This window comes from Chrysochloris asiatica, unplaced genomic scaffold (assembly GCF_000296735.1).
Source record: "Chrysochloris asiatica unplaced genomic scaffold, ChrAsi1.0 scaffold00060, whole genome shotgun sequence".
NCBI classification, from domain to species: domain Eukaryota; kingdom Metazoa; phylum Chordata; class Mammalia; order Afrosoricida; family Chrysochloridae; genus Chrysochloris; species Chrysochloris asiatica.
The window spans coordinates 1,078,417-1,104,474 of record NW_006408578.1 but is presented as its reverse complement, the minus strand read 5'-3'; the positions used below and the strand labels follow the sequence as shown (position 1 = coordinate 1,104,474).

The following is a 26,058-nucleotide window of genomic DNA, read 5'->3' as shown; positions in this document are numbered from 1 at the left end:
GTCATCATCTCTGTCTCTTATCTCAGGCATCTCTGTTCCTATGGGTAGGGTCCCGCTCTCGGCTCTTCTCCATTGATTGTCCCAGAGACCTCTGCTCCTAGACTGGAGAATTAATTACTCCCTTCCTTGTTACAAAACGTCTACCTCGGCATTTCCAACCCTTATTTATAATCCATCCTGGAAAGCATTATTCACTACAGTCTCATGAGTTACCCATCTGTATTTCCTTTCATCAGTTCTGCCCAGACAGATTGAATAGTACCCACTGGAGATTCTGCCTTCCTCCCTGCTCCCTAGCACTAGGTTCCCTCTTGAAAGCTTGTAAGCCAGTCACTTCTTGGCTTTGTAGTCCCCCTCTCCCCATTTGAGTATCCAATAACCAAGTTGCCCATCTCCGTTCACTCTGTATGTGGGTATGTGTGTGAATGTTTTTTGCTGTAAGGATTTGTTCCTTCTTTTAAGTTGCTGTTCCATAGGTATAGGTTAAGTTCATCAGATTGTATCAGCTCACTTCTCCCCCCGTTTCTAGTTTTTCAAAACTTTTTGCCAGAGTTACTGTATGCCTAAGCAACTACCTCATATTCATAGTTCTCTGCTTTGGGGGCTTTGGATTAGTGAAGGAGCCAAAAGGCAAATCCCAATAGGAGGAGGAGGATAAATGCCAAGTAGTCCTTCCCTGAAGATCCTTTAATTGATGGTAGATGACTTATGCTGTATTGGGATGCAAGCCAAGCAATTGTTCGCCGGTGTAGAGAGATACTGTACTGGAGAATGCTAAATAAGTGTCAACTCTGTGGGCTCACCCTGGGGATAAAATGATTGTAGATGGATTGTTTTCAAACCCTTTATATTCTGTAGAGCCATGGTCTGGCACTGTTGGTTAATGTGCTAGACTGCAAAGTTGGTTTGAGTCGCACGCTTGGCAATTCAAGCTCACCACCTACTCCTCGGAAACCCTGTTCAGGGTCACTATGGATCAGAACCGACTCCATGGCACTTAGCAGCAACATGTTTTATAAGGAATTTTGAATAACCCTTTGTGTATGGTATCGCGATGAGGAACTAGCTCTGATTCTGATGAAGAGGCAACCTTCCCCAAACTTTGGTCTTCTCATTTGTCAAATGGGAGATTGTGCTATCTCTAATTCTGATTTTAAAATGATGGGATAAGAATTGAGATTGAAGAAGATCCTTGCCTCCTGGTAGTTTTTTTTGTTGAAAGATGGGGATGGTCTATGAGCCACTGCTGGACTCCTGGTGTAGCACTGTAGGATAAGCATTGGATTGCGAACCACAAGGTCGTTAGTTCAAACCCACCAGCTGCTCCTTGGAAATTGTGAACAGGGTCACTCACTGTAAGTTGAAATTGAAGGACCTCAACAACAACAACAAAGAGCCCTTGTGACTTATGAGACTGGAAGGCAGTCTTAGTGGGAATAATGGCTCTAACCAGATGGCTTCAGTCCTGAAGAACCCTAATGCTTGCCTTCAGGGTTTTTGTGAGGCCCAAGTAATAATTTCATGCATGTCAAGTATCAGAGCACAGAAGTTGCTTATTAAATGATTAAAGGGAGAACTGTCCTGGTGTAGCACTGTGGGTTAATGCACCAGACTTGCAAAGCCGTTTGAACTGTAAGGTTGGTGGTTCAAGCTCTTCAGCTGCTCCTCAGAAACCCTGTACAGGGTCGCGATGGGTTGGAACCGACTCGTTGGCACTTAACAACAACAACAATGATTGATAAATTCAAACTAAAAAAAAGGAGGGGGGCTTTCTTCTCCCAGTCCCCTTGTGGGGACGGAGGTATCTTTGAGAGAAACTTTAAGCATTGCGCAAATTCTGAGAGGGTCTCCCTACCAAATTTCCGCCCCCCTTGAAGAGCATAAAGATAAGAGTTTTGGGGGTGTTGTACAGAGCTTGTGTTTTTCCCAATAGAAGTTAAAAGCCTCAAAAGAATTGACTTTAAAAATCAAAAACTGCATATCACATGAAAGGAGATGTGTACTCCAGCCATCTGAGGCCAGGGAGCTGGCCAGCCCTCACTTGGAATCTTGCCTTTCACCTCTCTGCAGCTGCCAGGACACAGATCCAGTTTTGTAAAAGATCCTCTAGAAACAATGAAGGGGGGGACAGCCTCTGTTTTATTAGATTAGATCAATTTATGTGGGTTGGGGTGGGTTGGGGGGCAGTGTTTGCTCTGTGTGTGTGGGGGGGAGGGGGGTCTATAGGTTGGGGGCAGGGTGAGCATCCACAGTCCATGTGAATGAGTATCATTGGGTCATTTCGTAAGTAATGAAGCCCTGTGGTAGCTGGAGCTGTAGGAAGGGGGGGTGGGGCGGGTGGGGAGGAGGTGCCTGGAGAGGAGCATGTGGAAAGAGATTTCTGCAGCCTGTCTGGAGAGCTGCCCAGGTTTCCCAGCCAAAAAACCAAATAAAAATAAATAAAAGGCAAGTGCTGAATGACACAAATTATGATATTAAAATGGGATGCTATTGAAAATGTGTCATGGACCATGCTGTCCGGGGGGTGGGGGGTGAGGGTGGGGATGGAGAGTGTGTGTAGGGGTTGGTGCAGCCTGAGGGACTGGGCAAGCAAAAGTGTAGACAATAAAGTAACTGCCCCCCTCCCCCTCCTGTTCCTCCTCATGTGAGAAATTCTGTGATTCTGATTTGCCTGCATTGCAGGTTGGGGTAATGGTAGGATGAAAAGCTCTTTTCATTTTTCTCATTTTAATTTATCAGAGGGGGGAAACCGGAGACCCCTCCTCTTTGGTGTTCGCTTCCCTCCCATCCACATAAATAACCTTCTCTGCCTGCCGTCTCCCCTCCCCCTTGGTCCCAGTGCTGTTCTGGCCGTCCTATTGCCGTGTAGAATCTGCACCGCACCGCCGCCTGCCTGCTTATTACGTACAGCGGAGGATTGTTGACAAGTGCTCCGGAGCTCTGCCTCCCTCCCTCCTCCTCCCTCTGTCCTTCTTCCTCTCCCTCTGTCTCTCTGCAATGATCCGGCTCTGAGGATGGCTGCTCCGCGGGTCTGTCAGGTGCAGTTTTTGGTGGCTTATCTTGAGGAGCCTGGGATAGAAGGTCTGTTCCTCTAAATAAAATCAAAACCAAATAGCTCTAAGATTTGTTTCAGGCTGGTATGGCTTTTGTTGGAGAAATAGGCCTTTGTGGGTTTCCCTGCTGGGGTCCTGATTAAATCCATTATGGATGGCAAGGTGCTATATGGAAAAGTGTTACGATTTGCTTAATATTAATCTTCTTTCAGCTTTGATATCCTCCCTCGGGGCAATGGTGGCTCCTGCAAAGGCACTGTGGAAATTTACAAGAGAGAATTAAGGCCGCTCTTTAAGCTTTAAGCGCTGTTGACCATTTTGGCCAAATCTGCATTTTTAAACCAGTCTCGGATGAATTTAGACATTTCTCTGGGGACTGAACGCCATTCGGCTATGGCTGGGCCCTTTATTTTATTGCCAATTTATTTGATCATTTCCCAGAATTAAAAAATAGATGTTTGATTAAAGTTAATTAGTTCACCCTTATCACAGCTTTGGTTAGGTATATAAACAGCCTGCATGCTTTTCATTTCCCTCAGTCTTCTCTTTCTTTGCCTTCTTGTCTTCTTCCCGTGCATGATGAAGGAAACTGAGGCATGTAAACAGAGCTTCTCCACAGCTCTCAAGTGATTTTGTATTAGACCACAATAACGCTTTAAACTTCAAATTCTCATGATTTTTCTTAATATTTTGTGTATTAATCCATGTTTATGTTACTAGATATAAACACATATGTATTTTAGGAGCCGGCCATTAGGTGCCTCAAATCTTGGCAGATTCCATTTCCACACTCCTATAGTTCTGTTAGTATACGACTGGAAAGAACGCTGCTCTGGGAGGCAGTAGGCCTTTCTGAACTCAACTGTCAGCAGATTTTTCTTGGTTTTTGGATAGACCAATTAATCCTTTAAAAAAAATATTCATCTGGAAAGTAGGTGTGCAGTTGGTTCTATATGTGAATGAGGTTATAATGTAACTGGGAAACCACTGTCCTTCATGCCACAGACAAAACAGAATTTAGAACTTCTAAGGGCCCCATTTTTATTGGCTTAGGGAATGAATAAGGTAGCTGGAGAGGTCTGGGGAAAGGGTATGGCTGTTTACAAATTATGATGTTAGGACATAAAATATATATAATTTGCTTATTTTATCCCTTTATCATGACATACTAATACACGAACCTCTTAACTTGTGGACTTTTGTTGATTTGAATTAAATGCAGCTTTGCCTTACCTTTGTGTTAATTTGCTAATATTTCTGAGACTGTTTTTGTTGATAGCATTTGTGAGGTAAATATAATGATTGCATAAAGCATTAAAGAGGTGTCTTATTATTTTTAAAGGTACAGAATATCATTCACTAGCTAGCTGTGAACACACAATGTTTTCAAAAGTACAAATAATCAGGTTTTGTTCTGTCCAGCTTTCTTAAGGTATCGGCATTTATCTATCCAAAAAAAATATTAAAGAGCCCTGTGTTAACCTAAGCTGCATGGCCCTTATGTTCCCTTGCTCTGTAATGATGCCATTGTTCTGAACTTCATTCTGCACACCAACCCAAGTTCATTGCTGTTTTGAATCACCTTTCTTCATGCAGAAGGCCTATGTTGATTTCTGGTATGATCAGTAAAGGATCCCCTCTGTATTGTGCAAACCGTGCTCTGGATGGGCAGTTAAAATGTTAGGAGTGAGGTATGAACCTAGTGGAGTTATGGTGTGATGCAAAAGAGGAATGTAGAGGAATTCTCCACAGCTCTCCAGTGATTTGGGGTCAGACCACAATAAAGCTTTAAACTTCAAATGCTCATGATTCCTCTTCATAGCTTGTGCTTCTCAATGTAGAGGAATGTGGTTGTTTATAATTCAGTACTTATTGTTATCCAACAGTTTGTTCTAATTGTTAGAAAATTTGAGTTGAATGTGAGGAGTATGTGCAAAGGGGAAGAGTAGGGAGGAAACCCCTTGTCCCAAAGAAGAAAGGGAGTTGTGCCAAAATGCTCAACTCATTAGAGATGAAGTAACTTCAGGGCCCAGAAATCTTTCCTGGATTTCAAGACTCCATCCTATTGAGAGATTTTAATTTTAATTTAAAACAGTTTATCTACCAGCTTGTTGTTTGGGGTAACCACCTACCACCCCCACTACCCCAGCCAGTGAGTGTCTTCTGTGTGGTTGGAGAGTTTTGGTAAGGCTCTGGGAAGAAGTCTTTTGTCTTTCAGTGTTGTTCAGCCATTCAGGGATTTAGACATGGAGCCCATCTGAGTCCTAACTGCTCCTTGTGAAAATATGGTGTGCTTGTTAGGTTTGTTCTCTGGTGTTTCAAGGTAAAGAAATGCTTTCTTGTCTCAAGGGTAGTCTGTTTCTTTTGCTGATGGTGTTTCTCAAATTTGGTCATTTATTTCCTTCTGAAATAGAAAATACAGGTAAGGCCAGACGTTTTCCTCCTCTAGTGGTCTCTCTTTTCCACACTAATAATTACCACCGTGTCAGGTTTATATTTACTATATTTTCATAAAAATAAACAAAAATTCCATACACAAACCCCTCAAAACCCTGGGACTTGTAAAAGGAGGCTTATATGACTGAGAAATCTTTCGTAGGGAGAGTCTAGTGATGAGAACGGTTCTTGTTGAATTATTGTTTTGTTTTGTTCTGTTCTTTGTCTCAAAACTAGCAAGAACCCATCCTCTCTCCTATTTTGGCCTGTTTTTAGGGTTTATTGGGGCTATTTTTGGGTTAGATATTCTTGACTGGAATTGAGAGTTTCCTTTGCTCATTGAAGAGTAGACAAAGGGAGCCCCCCAGTCTGCTCAGGGAGTATTTTCCTGCACGAGAGGGATAATTATTTTCAGTAAGCTGAGGTATTAAACCATTTTTGTGTGTGCATCACTGAGCATGAGTGTACCAGTGGCACCCTGCAGGCCTCATGACCCCCATTTGTTCTCAGATACACCTGGGTTTTGCTGTGGAGAACATGTCAGTGGACCAACTTGGGCTTGGCTTGGCAGACCTGCAACCTCATCCCTTTCCCTGGAAGCTTAAATTGATCGGAAACTTAGCTGTTGACTTGGTTGTGCACAGTTGGGCGTAAACTCTTTACCTTATTTTAAAAAGAAACAATCCAATTTTTCTTCTGCCTGATTCTTATATAAGTTAAGTCATTAAAACATAAGAGTGACAAAGGACTTTAGTGTTCATTACTAATGACAGCAAACCATGCATTCTGAAGACTTCAGAGAGAGTCCTACCTGACTTGAGGAGGCTTCCTCTATTGCAATTTTGTTCTCAAAGTGCTGCTGCCTCTCTCAGCTTCCCCATTACCACTCCTAGTCCTTCAGTCTCCTTCCCAACAAAATAAAACACATAATAAGAAATTGATGCTGAAAATGAAAGTGTCTCTTTGGATGCTTGACTGTTTAATATGTAACGTGATACCTTGTCTCACAGTGACAGGGTGATAGACTGCGTTGGCTCTGTAATTCTAATAAAGAATGCTTACCTTTTGTGCATCTCTTCTACAACAAAGCTAAATACATTGACTCTTCCCAATATGCTAATTACTTTGGTGTGCTCCAGATGTTTTAGAAATACTGGAACAGCTTCAAGGGTCTCCTTGTTTTTCCTTTCGTTTTAACCCTTCTTTAGGCGGTATCACTTATGTGAACTAGTGGTATTTGATGGTTCCTTTGGTTTTAAATTCTGTCATGTGTGTGTAGCTCATAGAAGGACTGTGCAAACTTCTTGGGAATCTACAACGTAAATGATAAGAACTGGAAGTTCTAGTCTTCCTTGTTAGATATTGGGAATGAATTATCCATGAACTGGTGTTCTGAAAATCTGGAGCTCTGATCAACCACTTAATTCAGAAGTTCCTTCAGGGAGAGGAATTTTTGGCATTAATCGGTATCTCAATTTTTCTACTCCTTCCTATAACCCCAACCCACCACACCATGTTTAAACAAAAGGGAGATGGTCATACACATCTCCCATCTCCAGAAGAGCAATAATCCTTATTCCCTTTTTCTGCTGCAGTTCTAAGCTCAGAAGGAAGCCAGTTGTGTTGTGTATGTGGCCTTGGGAGCCCTCTCCTTTCTTGCTAATTTAGGAGAAAAGCTACCGATTGCCCAGAGCCATTGATGGCAGGGTTCCCTTGTGTTTGTTTTCTTTGGGGTTCTGTGTAGCTTTGTGGGGACTGAGTGGCCTTGGGCCTGTGACACACTGTTCTTGTGTTCTGCTGATGGTGAATCACTGAGGTGGCAAGCACAGTCCCCAAGCTGCCTTTACCATGGTGATGTGGAGTTTTCAGCTCATATTTATTGCTTTTGTGAAAGACAATAGGCATGCTTTAATTTAAGTTCAACCTACTGAATATTAATAGAGGAGAACGAATGCTAATGTGAAGAGACTGAAATCTTTGGGCCATTCAATTTCCTCTATTTAACCTCCTCTCCCCAACAAAGGTTTGTGTTGGTGGTGGGTGGGGTTTTGGGAAAATAGAAACGCCTTGTATGTTTGTAAGAGGGGGGATGGCATTTCATTATTTCTCATTGACTAAAAATAATACTTTTTATAAAATTGGCAAGGCTTTGTTAGATAGGGGAAAGAAAAAGCAGCCCACATTACTTTGCCTAATGTTACAATAATAGCAGTAATAGCTGTTCTGCCCTGTGGCATCATACTCCATCTTGCTGACCTGGCTCTTCTGAATTGGGCAGGCTGTATGATTTGAATTAAAGCATTAAAAATATAATAAGGGCTGTTGTAAACTGAAGATATTTAAGGAAGGATAAAGGAGAGGAAAGGAAAGCAAAAGAAAAAGCACAGACATGTTCAGTAGACTCCCTAAAAATGGACTTTTTTTTTTTCTGAACTGATATCAACAGAATGGGAGTACTCAAATTGTAAAAGATTTAGCAGCTGCTCGTGTACAGAACAAGGCAGCTCATCCTCTTCATAAAGGCCATGAAAAGCTCATTGTTTCAACTTCTATGTTTTGTTGTTAGTTGCGGTCTGACTCATAGTGACTCTGTCTAGGGTTCCCAGGGATCTGCTGGTGTGTTTGAACCACCAACCTTGTACTTTATCCCACAGTGCCACACCAGGACTCCTCAAATTGCATAAGAGGCAGTTTAATGTAGTTTATGTTTCAGTTTCTCTAATCTGGAAAATGAATTCGATTTAGATAATCCCAGTCAGTATTTTCAATCCTTGAAATGGGAAGTCTTGGAAACCTTTGTGAATGAGTCCCATTAGGGAGTAAAACAACAGGACTACTATTTCAATTTCTCCCCTTTTTAACTTTTTATTGTGAGTTTTGGTTGAAGGTTTACAGAGCAGGTCAGTTTCCTTTCAGCAATTCATATACATTTTATTTCATGCCATTGATTACAAATCCCCCTCAATGTAGCATCACTCATGCTACATACATACAGCTTGTGTTTCACATTTCCTTTCTTCTCTCCTGACCCTTTTGAAATTTGTACTTGAGTAAATGCTGCCCCTTTGCTCCCAAAGCCTTGGTTATCCTAGGGTGTGGATAATTCCCCTGTGTGTTACTGTTTTTCTTACAGACCTGTCTATTACTTGAGTGAAAATTGAACCATGGTGAAGAGGTCATTTGTAGACCTGAAGGGCCACCCATAGTCTCTGGAGTTCTGTCAATCTCTGACGTTTTTTCTGATTTTGAGTTTTACTCCACATGTTTTCCTACTCTATCCAGTTTCTTACTTTGATTTCTCTAATGTTCAAAAGTGTTTTAGATTTTTCAGAGGAACCTCTGTTTGTCCTCAATTTTGAATTCACATACAGTGGATTAAAATTCCCAGGTGTTTTTCGTGTACAGCTGTTTAATCCACTTTCCTCCTATTTTTACTTACACAATAATGACTAAGTAATGAAGAGCTGTGAGAGGACATCAAGAACACGGTAAAGGAAGAAAGCCAAACATCATTGAAAAAACAAGAAAGAAAGAAAAGACCAAAATGGATGTTGAAGACATTTTGCTCTCTATCTTTGAGAAACTAAAGTGAATAGAAGAAATAAGGAAGTAAAAGACTGGAACAGAAAATTTCAAAGGGCAGCTTGAGAAGACTGGGTGTAAAGTATTATAATGACATGTGCAAAGACTTGGGTTAGAAAACCAAAAGGGAACAAGCTGAACATTTCTCAAGTGGAAAAAATTAAAGGCAAAATACTGAATGATGCAGAAAGCATCCGGAAAAGACGAAAGGTATACGCAGAGTCACTGTACCAAAGAGAAATAATAGATATTGAAACATTTCAAGAAGTAGTATATGATCAAGAACTGATGGTACTGAAGGAAGAAGTCCAAGAAGCACAGAAGGCATTGGCGATAAACGTGGCTCCAAGAATTGAATACAAATTGAAATCTTGAAACTGATTCAGTACGGAAGGTGCTCACTCATCTATGCCAAGAAATTTGGAAGACAGCTGTTTGGCCAACAGATTGGATGGAAGAGATCCATATTTGTGCCCTTTCCAAAGAGATACATCAGAATGTAAAAATCATTGAGCAAATTTATCATTAGTATCACATGCAAGTAAAATTTTGCTCAAGATAACTGTAAAATGACTGCAATAGTATAATGACGGAGATTTGGCAGAAATCCAAGCATCAGAAAAGGACGAGAAACTAGGGGTGTCATTGCTGACATCAGTGCAATCTTGGCTGAATGCAGAGAATATCAGAAAGATGTGTACCGTTGCTTTATTGACTATACAGAGGCTGTCAATAAAACTGTGAATAACATTGGGAAGAATGCATGTTTCATGAGGAACCTGTATATAGACCAAGAGGTGGCTATTTGAACAGAACAAGCCAACTGATGGTTTAAAATAAGGAAAGGTGTGTGCCAGGGTTGTATTCTTTCACCACAATTAATTTGTATGTTCAGCAAATAATCTGAGATTATATGAAAAAGATGGCATAAGTATTGAAGGAACTCATTAACAACCTGTGATATGCAGGTGAAACAACCATGCTTGCTGAAAACTAGGAGGACTAAAAATACTTCCGGATGAAGATCCAAGACTACAGACTTCAATATTGATTTTACAGAAAACAAAAATCCTTACCACTGGACCAATAAATAGCATCATGAGTAATGGAAAAAAGATTGAGGTTGTCAAAGGTATCAGTTTGAGGACCAAGATGCTCCTGACCTACCAAAGCCATGCCATGGTTCAATCACCTCATATGCATTTGAAAGTTTGACAATGAATATGGCAGACCATGGAGAAGAATTGATTCATTTGAGTTTGTGGGGTTAGATAATCATATTGGTGGGACCAAGAACTGTCAGAAGAACAAACAGATCTGTGTTGGAAGGAGTACAGCCAGAGTTCCTTAGAAGCCAGGATGCTGAAACATCACCTCTCATACTTTGAACATATTACGAGGAAGGATCAGACCCTGGAGAAGGACATCATGCTTGATGAAGTTGAGGGTCAGTAGAAAAGTAGAAGTCCCCCAACCAGATGGCTTGATACCATAATATCAGCATTGGGCTCAAGCAGAACAATTGTGAGGCTGGCACTGGACCAAGCAGTGTTTTGTTCTCTTGTGTAAAGGGTCTCTATGAGTTGGAACCGACTAGATGGAACCTAACAACAAAAACTACAATATTTCTACCATGTGTTTTGGTGACAAAGTTTTATAAACAGGTCTTGTTTGCCCCTAAAGAGAACTTTGTGTGGATGCCTTGCTGTAAGTTGTATTGTGAACAACTTTATAAATTTTTTTTTATTTCTTGGGATAAATTCCCTCTTGCCCTAAGATTTATAGAAATTTAGGGAACTTAGGTCTTCTCTTTATTATCTTGTACTTTACTTTCTTCTACATAATGGTGTGTGTGTGTGTGTTAGTGAATACCCAGGAGAACATAGTTTACATAGTGGTTTTTAAGATTAGGTTTCAGAGTCAGCAAAAGTAGCACGTTGAAATCAGATATGGTTAGGATCAGACACGGGGGTGAGGCCAAGTAGACTCTGTTTCATAAATTGTCCAGGTATGAGAGCCATTGCTCTTCACAATCTAATAAGATTATTCTTGCCAGAAGGAAAGGTGAAGTGGTCATTGAATAGTTTAACTTTTTTACCTGCATTGTCTAAATCCTTTCCTTGCTCACTCGTTCACTCACTCAAAATGGCTGACGCTTAGCAACTATTTAAGACTCTGTTAAGCAACAAAGGACACAACACTTAGTCCTTCTTTCTTTCTTGATTTAAGGATAGCTTCAAAGCAACCTCTCTCTTTCACCACTCCATTTTGGTAACTTTTCCTGAGGCAGATTGTAAATCCTGCTCTTGTTTTTTTTATAGCATGCCCCCTCCTTCTTCTTGTGCACTAGCCCTCCTCTTACCATTTCTTCCTTGCTGGACAAGTGCAAGGTTTCTTCTTTGTACTTATTACCACCTGCGATATAGTATGTGAGTGTCTGCCTCTTCTCACATAGATTTTGTTTTGACTATGCCTGTATTTCTAATAGCTTGACACATAAACGAGTTGTTATATAAGTGATTCCCTCCATCACTTCTGCTTTATTTTCTGTTGTTGTTATTAGGTAATGTAGAGTTGGAATCAACTCATGGCGACCCCCTGTGTAGAGTTGCTCCATAGAGTTTTCAAGTCTATGGTTTCTGGGAAGCAGATTGCACCTCCAGGTGACTCTGGGTGGTTTTGAACCTCTAACTTTTCTCAAGTGTTTAATCATGTGCACCTCTCAATTGCTGTTGAGTTGATGCCAACTCTTGGCAACTTCATATGTGTCAAGAGTAAAACTGTACACCACAGGGTTTTCATTGATTGGCTTTTCAGAACTAGATCACTAGGTCTTTCGTCCTTATATGAAGAGGCCTTACAGAAGATTGTGGGAAATTTTCATTACCTATTCATTCCATTTTCCCATGAATTTCTGAAGCTCCTTTGGACATGTACGCTATTAAAAAATTTCAACTCAAGCAAGAGTTTGTCATTTTTGTTAAAATTCATGCCCCACATTTTTTTTTTTTTTTTAATAATTTTTACTTACATGTTTTTATAACCCGACTTTTAAAATTTCCCAGTCTTTTCAATGTGGTAATTACTCTTTATCTTTTTTTTTCTACAAATATGATTTATATCCCTCTACTGTGTATCATTCAACTGGCATTATGTATCCAGCCCCCCCCCCCATGACATTGCTGAAGTGCTTATAAAATTCATTACAATTAAATAAAATTGAATGTCCTTTGTTTCACTGGCCGTATTTCAAGACATCATTAATGGGACTGTTAGTGGTCAGTGTCCTAGATAAAACAGTTCTAATGTCTTTGAAATGTTGATGACATTCATACATTCATTTCCATACAGTTATATCTGGTATGGCGCTGTGTGTTAATGTGCCAGACTGTAAAGCCATTTGAACTGCAAAGTCGGCAGTTCAGGCTCACCAGCTGCTCCTTGGAAACCCTATACAGGGTCGCTATGGGTTGGAATCGACTTGATGGCACTTAACAACTTAACATGTCTCTTTTGGGGTGGCACTGTAGGATAAGCACTGGCTGGTTTGAACCACAGGTCGGTGGTTCAAATCTACCCGTTGCTTCTGTGAAACCCTATGCAGGGTCACTATGAGTCAGAACCCACTCTACAGCAGTAATCAACAACAAAAGCATGCCTCCTTTTGCCTAGTAGTGTAAGACTCCCACATTTTCTCAATCTGTTGCATTTGGTTTTATTTTTGCATCATTGCCATGAATCTCAAAGCCACGTTATTTAAGCAGTAACCTATAATTTTATTTAGTTCATTTTTAAAGCTTTCCAAACTTAATGTTTATTACTCATGATCTGAAATGATGTACAAATAGATAGGTGACTGTAAGTATAAGCAGGCAGGATTCCAGGGTTTATGATTACTTGTCACGAAAATTTTAGCAAACTTGCAGAATGCAAAGCTATTTGAACTACAAGGTTGGCAGTTCATGGTCACTAGCTGCTCCTCGGTCACTATACAGGGTCGCTATGGGGTACTTCACAACACAACAATATAGTGTTTAATGGAATCCTGGTGTAGCACTGTAGAATAAAGCACTGGACCCCACAGGGTTGGTTTGAACCACAGGTCGATGGTTCAAACTCACCAGCACATCTTTGGAAACCCTATGCAGGGTCACTATTAGTCAGAACTGCGTTTAACACCACCACCACCAACATAGTGTTCAACAAAAACTATTCTATGTATTACAATCAGAAAGTGATTTAATACAGCGAAGTTGGTTCATCGACTGGAAGAACCAAAGTCCAGGGGCCAATATGTACTTTGCTCTTTGAGGTCAAATACTATGGCATCTGTCACTGGACAGTGAGATCCAGACACAGTAGGCTGTGTAAGCCTTCATTCTACAATGTAAGTTGTGTCCCAAACGCAAGCTGCAACGGAATTTTGGTGTGAGAAGACAGGACTTTTACTAGTTGTCACCCACCAGCACGTATGGCCTTTCTGTTTGCAATAGTGGGCCATGTGCTACCTGAGTCTAGTCCCCCAAGGACCCGCAGACCCCTGCCCTAGGACCCATCTTCATCCTGGTTATTAAAGCACAGTCGGTTGCCAGGACTCTCTCCTCCTTAATACATATGCAGCCATGGATTCTTTTCAAACATTCAGAGGGAAATCTTGGTTAGGACCTGATAATCTAATAGATTGTTATGAGGAGTAACTTGTTCATAAAGGTGGTTATTTTAAATAAGATAGGGCTACAAAATAATGATCGTTTTCTCTATGTGTCACTTGTCCAGAAAAAGTTTAATTGTCATCTTAAGCATCTCTTGACCCACATATATGGTAATTATAGTTTTAACTCGTTTGGTTTGGTAATACTTGATGTCATGTTTTTTTGTTTTCATTTTTGTCCCCTTCTCTCATCTTTAGGGCTCCTTGGTAATGGCCAGTCTAAGGGATTAGGAGCAGCATCAGAACAGTCAGAGAATGAGAAGGATGATGCATCCCAAGTGTCTTCTACTAGCAACGATGTTAGTTCTTCAGATTTTGAAGAAGGGCCGTCGAGGAAAAGGTTAGTGTCTATAGCTGAAAACTTTGGTACCTTAAACCTGATGGCTCCAAATTTTAGTTATAACTTTTTGCCACTTGGGATCATGAGCCCACTTACCACATACTCTGATTTTAATACAAGAGCCAGAATTGTGGATTTTTTTGTTTGTTTGATTAGTGTTTCTTGATTTACAAATACTGTTTATAGTTTCTAATTAAAAACGAATCAGCCAAAACGTCTTGTGGGCCAAACAGAACATGTTATTGTCATAAGATGGGCCCAAAGTTGCCAGTTTGTAATGCCTACCTTACTGGTCTTTTTAATAAATTTTCATCTGTAGGAATCCTGAGGAGTAGATTCTACAGTATTTTACCACTTCTGAAAAGAGTTGTTTGTAAAAATGTAGGGAATTAAATGGGGTGTTTCTTTAAAAACATTTTTTTTCTTGTTAGTAAAGCAAAAAATAACATTGTGCATTTTTAAACCATTGAATTTTAACCAAGTTGCTATTGTTACATTCAGAGTTTTTAAGCAGGTTCTTAAAATTTAATTTGCCAGCAAGTATGACTTTTCCTAGGTATACTTAGTATATAGCTTTTTGAGGATGTTGATTACGGAACTTTGATAAGAATTCTTGGTTTCACATTCAAGTAGTAGCAATGACATTATGCTTTTTATCCTTTTAATTGGGTGTTTTAAAAAAATCCATTGCTGTTATCTTCCTTATTTCATATCTTAGGTGATGCTACTTTTTCCCCCTCTTTACAGATTTTATTTTTTATTTCATTCCTTTTCCATTCACATACTCAATATTTCTTGGGTGATTAGATTGATGATCTTTTCTTAGAATCTGTGAGTTTGAGTGTTTGGGGAAAAGGAAAAATTTCCTGGTCTTATCCCTTGTGTATTGCAGAAGAACTACAGTTACTTTTCAGAAACTATCTAGATGTGCTTGTAAGTCATGAACAACAACTGAACATAATTGAAAATTAAGAAAAGAACAAGATATATATAGATGTGTGAAATGTTAACAGAACTATATTTTGGACTTGAGGTTTGAGATGCATAGCTCTTAGTTTATTTTTTATCTGTCATGTAGTGCCCTTGTTTAAAGAGCCCACAGTAAGCCCAGTGTATAGTATCTGTGTTAACTTCCATCCTTTGTCTTAATCCTCAGTGTTGCGTGTTAAGAGATGCAGTTAGATTTGTTATTAGTACATTTTCATTTGCACGTGTATTGGATTTTGCATGCTACACTTAAAAAAAAAAAAAAGATACATGGGCTAGTATCTTTAAGACAAGGCATACTACATATTACAGATATGACATAAATAAGCATTCCTCCTAAGCTACCCCTCTTTCCAATTTAAAGATGAATCATCCTGATAGTAGGAATTCAAGGATGTGTAAACACTATATCAGTGCATTATTGGAATGGGTTATGATAATGTCTATTATCCATGCTTCAATCTGGCTATGAGTTTGTGTGTATGATAGCTAAGTTCAGTTGACTTCATTTACTAGGGAATGTGTCTTTGTCCCCAACACCTGCCATCTCTCTGAGATGATGGTGTTGGGACTTTGCTGTTTACAAAGGGACTATGATATGTTGTTCAGTAGATAGGTGCTGAGCAGTCTGGTGAGCTTTCATCATCAAAGAAAACTTACCGAGGCAAATCTGCTTTTATAATTAGTGGGCCAAAATACCTTGTCTTACTGAGTTCATACTGGTTCACATTAATGATTCATAACAGCTTATTCTTTGGTTGTGGTCACACCCTGGTAGTGAAATTCATCAGGGGCATTTTGTAGATTAGGCTTGACAAGTTACGCTAGGTTTAGGGCTGGTTGGGGTGGCCTTTATTATAGTGGGTGAGGAGGGTGCTTGTACATTTCAAATAGGCTGTGTAGTTGAGAACATAATTTTCATAGCAAGCATGATCTTATTTTAAATGAGTACCTCTAGGCTTTTAAGCATGAATTTTTGATTCCTAGTTGGTGTTTTGTTGTGATTTGACCCTCGTCTTCTACAGGCTGATGGATGAAGGTGGAGCTTTAAGTTTTGGAGCTTTGTTGGTGTGTTTTTGAGACTGTAATGTTTGGCCTTCCTCCATCCTCACACATAGTATAACTTTTCTAATAAGTTTATGGAGTGTGCTGCCCTGGGTGAAGATAATCAAGCGAAGCCCAGAATGACTTCCAAAGATTAAAATGGTTATTTTAAAATACTGTTCAAGCAAGCGCTACATGCTCTTTTAACTAGATGACATTTCTTATTTTGGGTCTAAAATTCCCTAACATGACGTATACATGGATTAACATGTTTGAAGGTTGACCATTTTGATTCTCTTTTGGTATATAGACTTTATAGATACTAAAAGTAAATATATTTTAGAAAAGTAACTATGGAAGAAATAGCCTCTCTCTTTTTGAAAGTATTCATGAGTTACCAGTTAATCTTGTACAATTGAATTTATTCCTGATACATGCTTCTTTTTAGGTTCATGCTTGTAGGATTACTTAATGTGAATTTTGTCAACAGAGAAAGAATAAACGGAAATTTCTATTTCGTTTCCTGTAGTATATAAAAAATTCTCAGCTTAGATCTTACTCAGTCCAATTCCCAACTTGTGAATTGAAATTATGATTATTTTTTAAAATTAGATGATGCTTGGAGCATAATTTTAAAAAAAAAAACTTCTGTCAAAGTATCTCATGTGTTTAGTGGTTTTCCAACACTAAATCCCTTAAGCTATGTTTTGCCCTTTGCCTTTGTTGCAGTCACTTGTTTGTAAAGTCAGGGATCTTTTTGGTGCAGATAAAATAATAGTAGAGTGCAGAATTTCTATAGAATTTTGCATGTTCCCTGAATTTGTTGTTCGTTTCCATAGTATTTTTATTTATGGAAAGTTTTTTAAATTATGAGACATGAATGTGGTTTTTTTGGTGTGTGGAATTTTGCTTTTTTATGTAGTGTGTATGCCTACCTCCTCTTCTCACCGTTCTCGCACGTCTAGAATGTTAGTTGTTAATAGTTATCAAGTCTCTATGCAAGACAAATGAATTGCTACTTATGAATAAGCATGTTGATTGGATTTTGATTAATACAAATAAATGATTTGCAGGCAGGGAAATGTGGGCATGTGTCCTGCTGTGAAGTTATTAAGTCAAACGAAGGACTGTAGTGTGACTTTGTTCCACAGAGGTGGATGTGACCAGTATTTGCATGAACGAAGCAGGCGCTAGTGATTGAGTGAGCTTGTGGTTTGAGAAAACTGGTTGGTGAGCATGTTCTGTCTGGGTTGTTCACATATTTAGGACTAAATATATTCATATTTAGTCTGTTGGGAGTGACTTCCATTCCTCTAGTGCTTCATGCTGACATCTCTTATATAAAATATAATAACCTAATCTGGAGTCCTGGTGTGGCGCTGTAGGATAATGCACTGGTCAATTTGAACTGTAAGTTTGGCGGTTCAAACCCACCAACTTGCTCCTTGGAAATCTTGTATAAGATTGCTATGAAGTGGAACCAATTCTTCAGCACTAAACAACAGCTGGAATTTATCTATTAACTTTTTGAAGTCCCCTTATATAAGAATTGTGGTGGCATATATAGTAAGGTTAAGGAGCTCTGGTAGCGTAGTGGTTACGACTCGGGCTGTGAACCGCAAGGTCAGCAGTTCGAAACTACCAGCTGCTTCGCGGGAGAAAGATGAGGATTTCTACTCCCGTAAAGATTTACACCCTCGGAAACCCTGTACAGGGTCGCTATGAGTCGGTTCCGACTCCACGGCACATAACAACAACAACAAAACAACAGCAACCTGTTTTAGGGGAATGCTCTGGCTCTGTAGCGTAAGCACTGAACTGCTAACCACAAGGTCTGCAGTTCGATCCCTCAAGCGAGGAGAAAGATGAGACTTTTCTGCTCCTGCAAAAGATTTACAGCCTGAAAATCCAGTGCAGGGCTGCTGAGTTGGGACCACTACAGCAATATGTTTTTATGTGTATACTACTTTTTTATGCTTGACACAATTTATAAAGTAAAAACTCCAGTCAACAGCGTGGTCTGCCTCAGCAGGAATATACTGTTGTGTTGATCGTAATTCTTCTCCTCCCCCCTCCCCACCCCCCCAAACAAAGAAGGAGATACTGTATTTGTTACCCCTTTGATATGCTCTCAGATTGCCTGATTCAAAACTAAGCCAAAAGATTCTCCGATTCCTGTTAGTTCCTGTTCAAATATATTGAATTTTCTGTGTGTAAGGAGTTATTTTAGTGTTGGATGTTATGACTTAATAATGCAGTTTAGTTCTTGTATATAAATAGATGGGGGAAATGATCAGAATTTCTTCCATGTGTGTAACTCCTTCTATAGTTGATTTAGTAACATTACTGTATTTTCCTCATTCTTCTGTTCTGAGTTACTTTAATGGTATAAAATAATCTCTTACTTTCTAATTTGGAAGGAAGATAATCCCATATTCATGGGATACTTGATTTGCAGCATGTGGTATAAAAACTAGTTTTATTTAAGAATGAAAACCTTTAAGAAGTAACTACTAAGATCATTAGAACATTAAGATTCTAGAAACTTTATAGCCCTATAACAAAATGATCAGTAGTGATGAATGTGCTGAATAGTATTTAGTGCTATCCCTGCCCCCTTTCAAAAACAATAACAAAAAAACAACCAAGTAACAACTTGCCTTTTTTTTTTTTTTTTTTTAATTTAAAAGCTTTGGTTTAGGTTAAGAAGCCTCCCCTGATGATTGCAAAACATTTTGTTGTTAATACTCTGATGAGAGTGTTTGACCAATGAGAGCTTGTTGTTAAGTTGTCAACTGCTGGTGAGTTGGTTGCGATCCTCAGTGACCCTGTATAGGGTTTCCGTGGAGCGACTGGTGAGCTTGAACCGATGACCTGTGATTCAAACAGCCTTTGCAGTTCAGCACCACAATGCTATTTAAAATTGGAGCACCTACTTGACTAAGTACATAATCTCTGACCCTGGTTTGGCGCTATAGGGTAGGCAAGGTTGATTTGAATGGCATGGTCAGTGATTCAAACTTATCAGCTACTCCCTGGAAACCCTATGAGTCCTACCCTACTCTATGGCACTTAATGAGAATAACAACAACCCTATTCAGGGTCTTTATAAGTCTAAACCAACTCAATGGTACTTAATAACAACAACAGCAGAAAGTAAACAAGGGGTGAAATGTGGGGGTAGAATTTTAGATGGCTGCACTGATGACAACAAAATCATTTTGGAGCTAGCCAGATGCTTCCAACCAGTGGTGTTAGTACTGTGTTGTTGTGAAGTGAGCTTGAACTTCGAACCTTGCAGTTCAAAGGCTTCGCAGTCTGGCGCATTAGCCCACAGCACCACAGCAGGACACCTACATAATTGTCAGTTCTGATGGTCTTTGTTCTTTCCTGTAGATCCAATTGTCCTGGGATCCTTTTCCTTTTGCTTTTAGGACTTTAACATTCTTAATACAGGTCTGCTGGTGAACTGTAAGCTTCTTTTCGTTTTTATATCTGAAATGTTCTTTTTTCACAGTCTTTGTTTATTAAAGCAAAATGTAGTGTGTGATTATTTTAGAATTGTGCCATTTTGAGAAAGTCAACCATAATTTTGGGGAGACACTTTTTAAAGATGTTGCTTTATTGGCTAGTGGTTTATATTATTTCTTATTTTCGTTAATTTGTGTTGTAAATTGTAGTATCTAAATTTCTGTTAATACTAATTCAGTGTATTGTTTATCTAGGGCAGTTTTTTTTAAAACTCCAAAAATTTGATTTAGTTCCTTTTAGATCTTAAATATGTCTCCTTGACATGCTTAGTCTTTACCCCTTTGAAAGTATGAAGAATACTATTAATTAGATGCTTAAAAATGACCTTGTATACTAGTTGTAAGGAGCTCTGGTAGCGTAGTGGTTACGAGTTGGGTTGCTAACTTCAAGGTCAGCAGTTCGATACTACCAGTGGCTCCGTGGGAGAAAGATGAGGCTTTCTGCTCCCATAAAGATTTACAGCTTCGGAAACCCTGTATGGGGTCACTATGGGTCAGAACTGACTCGACGGCACTTACTAGTAGTGTTATTGTTGACCATTTCTAGGCAAATTTGGTTTGTAATTTAATAATTTTTTTAAAAAGATATATTTATATATGTATGTATATTTATAAAAGATAAATACTTCGTTTTTGGGGTGCTGGAGACGTGCATTTCTCAAAATATTTTTTAACTTAATCATATGTATAAGAAGCAGATTGGTCATGTATTGAACCTTTTTATAGGTAGATTCAGAGACCGGTTGAGTGTTTTGTCTTTAGGTATTGATTCTGAAGCATAGTTGACTCCATTTGACAGAGTAGAACTGGTCCCTTGGGTTTTCTAGGCTTTAATCTTTGGGGAAGCAGATTGCCATGTGTCTCTTCCTGTGGAGCTACTGATGGTTCAAGGTTCCTGCCCACCTTTTGGTTTGCATTTGAGAGCATGAGCCTTGTATTCCCACTGGGTAACTTAGGTTTCCCCTCTACTTGGGCAGTTCTCTTAGTACTTTACCTTGTTGACGCCTCATCTATTATGTTTGCCTCTTTGGCTGTTAAGAAACAGACACTGTTTATTCCTGTCCTCGTGACCTTCTGGTGATCCTTCCTCCTGAGTGTATACTCTCACATATGTGCTGCTCAAAACCTGGCTGAGGATTGAAAGCGCACCCTCTGCACATGTCCAGATCTCTCTCTCTGATGCATTCTGCCTTCTTGTACCATGGACTAGATGTTCTCTAAGGTAGTAAATTGGGTGGTCATTTGTTTCTTATCTCTCAAAGATCACAGCTCTTGGTTGTATGATGTCTGTTTTCTTGTTTGAACTCTTTCAGGTTGTTGTTATTATTAAGTGCTGTTGAGTCGGTTCTGACCCATAGCAACCCTGTATAGGATTCCCAAGGAGTGGCTGGTGAGCTTGAATCACCGACATTGTGGCTCAAACTGACCTTGCAGTCTTGCACATTAACCTGCAGCGACACACCAGGAGGATCCTGTTTATTACTGTGTCAGAGCTGGAAGTAGAAGGTCCTGTGTGTTCTTTGAATGTGGAAAGGGCGAAAGAGAAAATATGAGAGACACATCACCAGGAAAATATTGATCATGTTTGCCCTTTTAGTTTAATTTTGTTAGTCGTTAAAAAGGAAAAAAAAATGAATACCTTAAGAGAGTATTGATCCAATGAAAAACAATAATTTAAAATTATTAAGGAGGCAGTTAGAGTGGTTCTGTAGGGTAGGCACTGGACTGCTAACCACAAGGTTGATTCAGACCCACCAATTTCTCCTTGGAAATCCAATACGAGGTTGCTACGAGTCGGAACTGACTGCATTATATTTACTAACACAATATATTATGTTGTAAAGCTTATTTCTCATTTAAAAACCTGTAATGTTTCGTTATTGTTTAGTGCCTTTGAATTGGTTTGGACCCATAGGGACCATGTATAGGAAGGGCTTCCTAGGAGCAGAATGTGAGCTTGAACTGCTGACCTTGTGGTTCAAACCAACTTTGCAGTCCAGCACATTTACCCCCAGTGCTACACCAGGACTCCTGTAATGCTGTAATAATCTTCCTTTATAGTCAAGATTTAACTGGAGTTACAAAAGTCACATTGCTCTTAAGTAGCACAGTCAGAATTTGAAGCCAAGTTTTGATGCCTGTATTGGATGGAGTTTGCCCATTACACCTTATTACCTCCAGTAAGGATGGGTGGTAGGTGGTTGAATCACATGTAGTTTTTTACCCCCTGGGGACCAATGGCAGAAGAGTATTTCCTTTGGGCCAACCACTTGGCTTGGTGAGCTGTATCTCACCAGGCTTGGTTGACTGGATCTCACCCCACCTACTCCCTCATTGGGCATTTTATGCTGCCCACCACCAGGAGTTGACTTTGGGTATTATAACGAAGAAAAATTTCCATTCTCTTCCCTGCCAGTGTGTATTTTCCTTCTTTTATAAAATCCTTCAGAAAAATTTCCAGTGTAAGCCAAGCATTAGATAGAAAGGAAGAAAACCTTAGCTTATCTTGAGCATTTCACATTTGCAGTTTGCTTCTGAAATCCTCTCATAAACTTAGTTTTCTGATATTTGACGGTAGAGGTCATGCTCTCTTGTTTTAGGTCAGGTGGGGTAGAGAGGTTCCTTTTGGAGGTGGGAACAATTGGGACCTTGCTAACTCTTCTGTTTCTGGTTGCTGTTCCAAATAGACGTCACTGGTGATTCCTTCCTTCTTATTTTCCATTCTGTTGACTGGTGGTGGTGGGTATAAGAGGTGTGTGTTTGGGGGATGTGCTTTGCTTTCATTGCCTTTGCAGATCTGGGAGGTTAGTTTGCGTTTCCTAGTTCTCCGTACTAAGCAGAACTATCAGAGTGAATTTCGTTTGGGTAGATGTCTCAGGTTGGAGGCACAGCAGTGGGCTCTGCAGATGGGCATGCCTATCACATACATTCATGGCCAGGGTTTCTTTTCCTACAGCCATGTCCCTTGGGGTCTTCTTCAAGCCTCTCAGGTAAAGAGTGAGCTCTTTCCTCCCCTAAACTACACCAGACAAGAGCTGTCCTATTCCTCCCCTTCGCCTCCTCCCGTATCGTGGAATAGAGCCTGGTCTTGGAGATCTGCAGCATAAAGGAAGCTACTCAAATAAACATAATGTCTGACTGTTTCTTCATGTTAAATTATTTATAGGAGATTTATGGGCTTCCCCCTTCAGCCTTCCTGGCTCAGACTTTTAACTGCTTGGTAGATTAATACTTATGTAGCATGATTTGGGGTTATGAAACAAACAACCTTTTGAATTACTCACGTTTGTAGGAAGCAGATGTGGAGTCGCTGTCTGAATCTTCTTTCTCTCAAATTAGGCTTAGTTGGTTGTTCATGTGACCAGTGTCTAAAGATGTGAGGCAAATTCCTCGTCATGAGGCCAAGTCATGTAATATCAGAGGAAGGAAAGCTTAAGGTCTAATAGTTTTTATGACAATGGGATGCGTTATGAGTTGTTGGAGGGTGTTCATTATCATAGAGGGAAGGTCTTGGAGTGGGGTGTTGGTGCTACACTTGGGGCCAGGTGGTACTTTTGGATGACTCTTTTTGAGCCAGTTGTTGGTGGCTTTATGTGCCTTCAGTGTTAAGGTGGACTCCAGGCTTCTGTTGGAAATTTTTCTTTGTATCCTTTATCCTGTGCCTCTAGACACAGTGTAATGATCCCTACCAGGGTAACCAAGGCTGAGACATGCCTCTGTGTCCCATACCCTGGGTCAAGTGCCCTACACTGTGTTCAGGATGATACTCTGTGATAATGAGGGATTGGGGGAAAGATAATGAAACTGAGGTACCAAGGGCTTAAGAAGCTTTAGCTAAACCTTCAATGGTTTCTACTCTGGTACACCAGTGAACAAAAAGAGAAGAGCTAGGTTTTCAAAGTTTATTGAGTACTGTGAGCTTTCTGACACTATGCAATGCGATTTCCATTTTAACCTGCTGCAGGGTGTGATCTGTTCATCAAAATTTGTGTTAATAATTTGCCAGGTACTGGGGTGACTGGAAAGATGATAAATTAGAGTCTGAGTTCATGCAACAAGAAGTCTCATCCTAGGGAGAAAAGAGTAGCAACTAATTTGCAATGCAGTGTGAAGAGAACACAGAGGAGGAACAGATGAAGTCTGTAGAGATGGAAGCAGAATTAAAATGGAAGGACAGAGAGAATTTGGTATGTTTTCAGTCTGGTGAAACATGCATGGAGTTTTTTCTTCGATGGAGAGAGGGAATTAGAGTGAAAGAAGAGGAGAGGGTCTTATTGTTGCCTTGTTCTAGACCCCATGGTGGAATCCTCCTGGGTTATGTAAGTGCCTTTGTCTTCTTGACAGAGTACAGTGGGTCTGCCAACTGCACAGCACTCAGTCAGAGTAATGCAGAGAGATTGGCCCAGTGCCTGGGGCTCAAGCTACTCTGTTGCTGGATTGGGTGGTCCTTATGACATGGTGCCAGGCTGTGTACGCAGGAGGTGAGGTTGATAAGGTTGTGCATGTCTGGTAATCCTTGAGGCAGGGGGTGTAGGGTAGACACCTGAACTGGATCTTGGTGCTTATGTAGAAGCATGCTGTGAACCTTGCATGCTTCTGAGGCATTTTCTCTATGTTAATGACCTCCCAGGTATGCTGGGGAGAGAAGGATTGATTTCTTAGCTCTACTGATCTGGTGAGCTATGAGGTCAAAGTGATGCTTCTGTGGAGGACATGTATGGTTCTTGAGGATAAAGATCAGGTTCCAGTCCAGTTTCATGTCTTGGAGGGAAACACATTCTGGCTTGTAGTTCAATCATGGCATAGCCTAGAGCCCCATACTTAACCTCTTCTAGGCTGTTGGAACCCCTCTACTGACAAGACTAGGCAGCAGAGTGGTTAAGTGCTTGGCTGCTAACTGACACGTTGGTGATTCGGAAGTGACAATTCACTCCTGCAAAGAATCCACATCCACTGCCATCGAGTTGATTGCAACTCATAGCTACCCTGTATAGAATTTCTAAGATCGTAACATTTTACAAGAGTGGTGGTGGTTATGTGCCGTGGAGTGTACAGGGTTTCCAGGATCAGAAAGCCTCATCTTTCTCCTGCGGAACAGCTGGTAGATTTGAACTGCTGAACTTTAGGTTAAGCAGCCTGATTCGTAACCACAACTCTACCAGAGCTCCTTTTACAAGAGTAGACATCTTCAATTTTTTCCCATACAGTGACTGGTGGATTACTTTGCAATTATCCAGGTGCGTAATGCACTGAAGCACCAGGGACCCTTCTCCATAGAAGGGAAATTCTGTGGGGCAGTTTTATTTACACTGTCTTCTTGGTGTTGTTGCCATTGAGTCAATTGTAACCCGTAGCAACCCTGTGAGCTTGAACTGCCGACGTTGCAGTTCAAACCGACCTTCCAGTCCAGCGCATTAACCCACAGCGCAACACTGGAATTCTGTCTTACAGGGTCCCTATTAGTCAGAATTGAAGGTGTTCTCATGGATGAGGTGAAATGAGGTGAACAAAGAGGCAAGGTTAAGCCTGGAGACAGTGCAGACTGAGGTGGATGGGACCACTAGTCCAATATGAAATTAACCAGCAGCCTGGTGTTTTTTTTTTTAATTTAATTTAATGTTTTTATTGTGGATTGAGTGAAAGTTTACAGGGCAAATCATCAGTTTCACATTCAACAATTCATATAACTTGCTTCATTACATTGATTATAATCCCCTCCATATACCATCAGTTAAAAGTATTTCTCTGTATCCACTTCAGTTTTTTTAAGAAACACACAAACAAAAAAACCCCCACTCAGGCACATATAATAATTTATATCTCCAAAGGGCACATTCTACAAGTCTTCTCCTGGTCACCAGTTCTTAGTCCTTCTCTTCTTAGTCCATGGATCTAGAGTCCTCAGCCGCTCCCCCTCTCCATGCCCCCATCTCTGCCTCCATCTCTGGGCTGCTGCTTCTCTGGATAAGGTCCTGCATACTATTTGTGCATTCCTCTCTTGATGGTCCTAGGGTCCTCTGTTTCTAGACTGTAAGATTAACCACTCCCCTTTTTTTGTTACAAAACTTCTACCTTTACAATTGTGACAGTTGAGATTAGTCATGATGACAGTTATTCGCTATTGAATCTTAAGAATCTTATCCCCATCTCCTTTCACCAGACCCTTCTAGACAAGATGATAGCTATTCAGTGGGGACTCTTTCTTTCCCCCCACACTCTTAACTAAGCTCCCTCTTGAAACCTTTTAAGCCAGTCACTTCGTGCCTTTATTGCCCCTTCATTTTAGATGGTCACTGTCTAAGTTCCCTGTCCCTATGTAGCCTGTGCACAAAGCAGATAGCATGGAAACTTGATTTGAAGACTCTTTCCCTCTCT

General features: G+C 40.2%; 1 protein-coding gene across 1 annotated transcript in view; it reads left to right on the top strand.

Moving 5' to 3' along the window:
- The window catches only part of JARID2 (jumonji, AT rich interactive domain 2), a 303,515-nt gene that overhangs the window by 164,144 nt on the left and 113,313 nt on the right, over positions 1–26,058 (top strand). Inside the window, exon 3 of the mRNA XM_006864074.1 lies at positions 13,981–14,122. Coding sequence (XP_006864136.1) covers positions 13,981–14,122 — 142 coding nt within the window. The remainder of the gene's footprint in view (positions 1–13,980; positions 14,123–26,058) is intronic.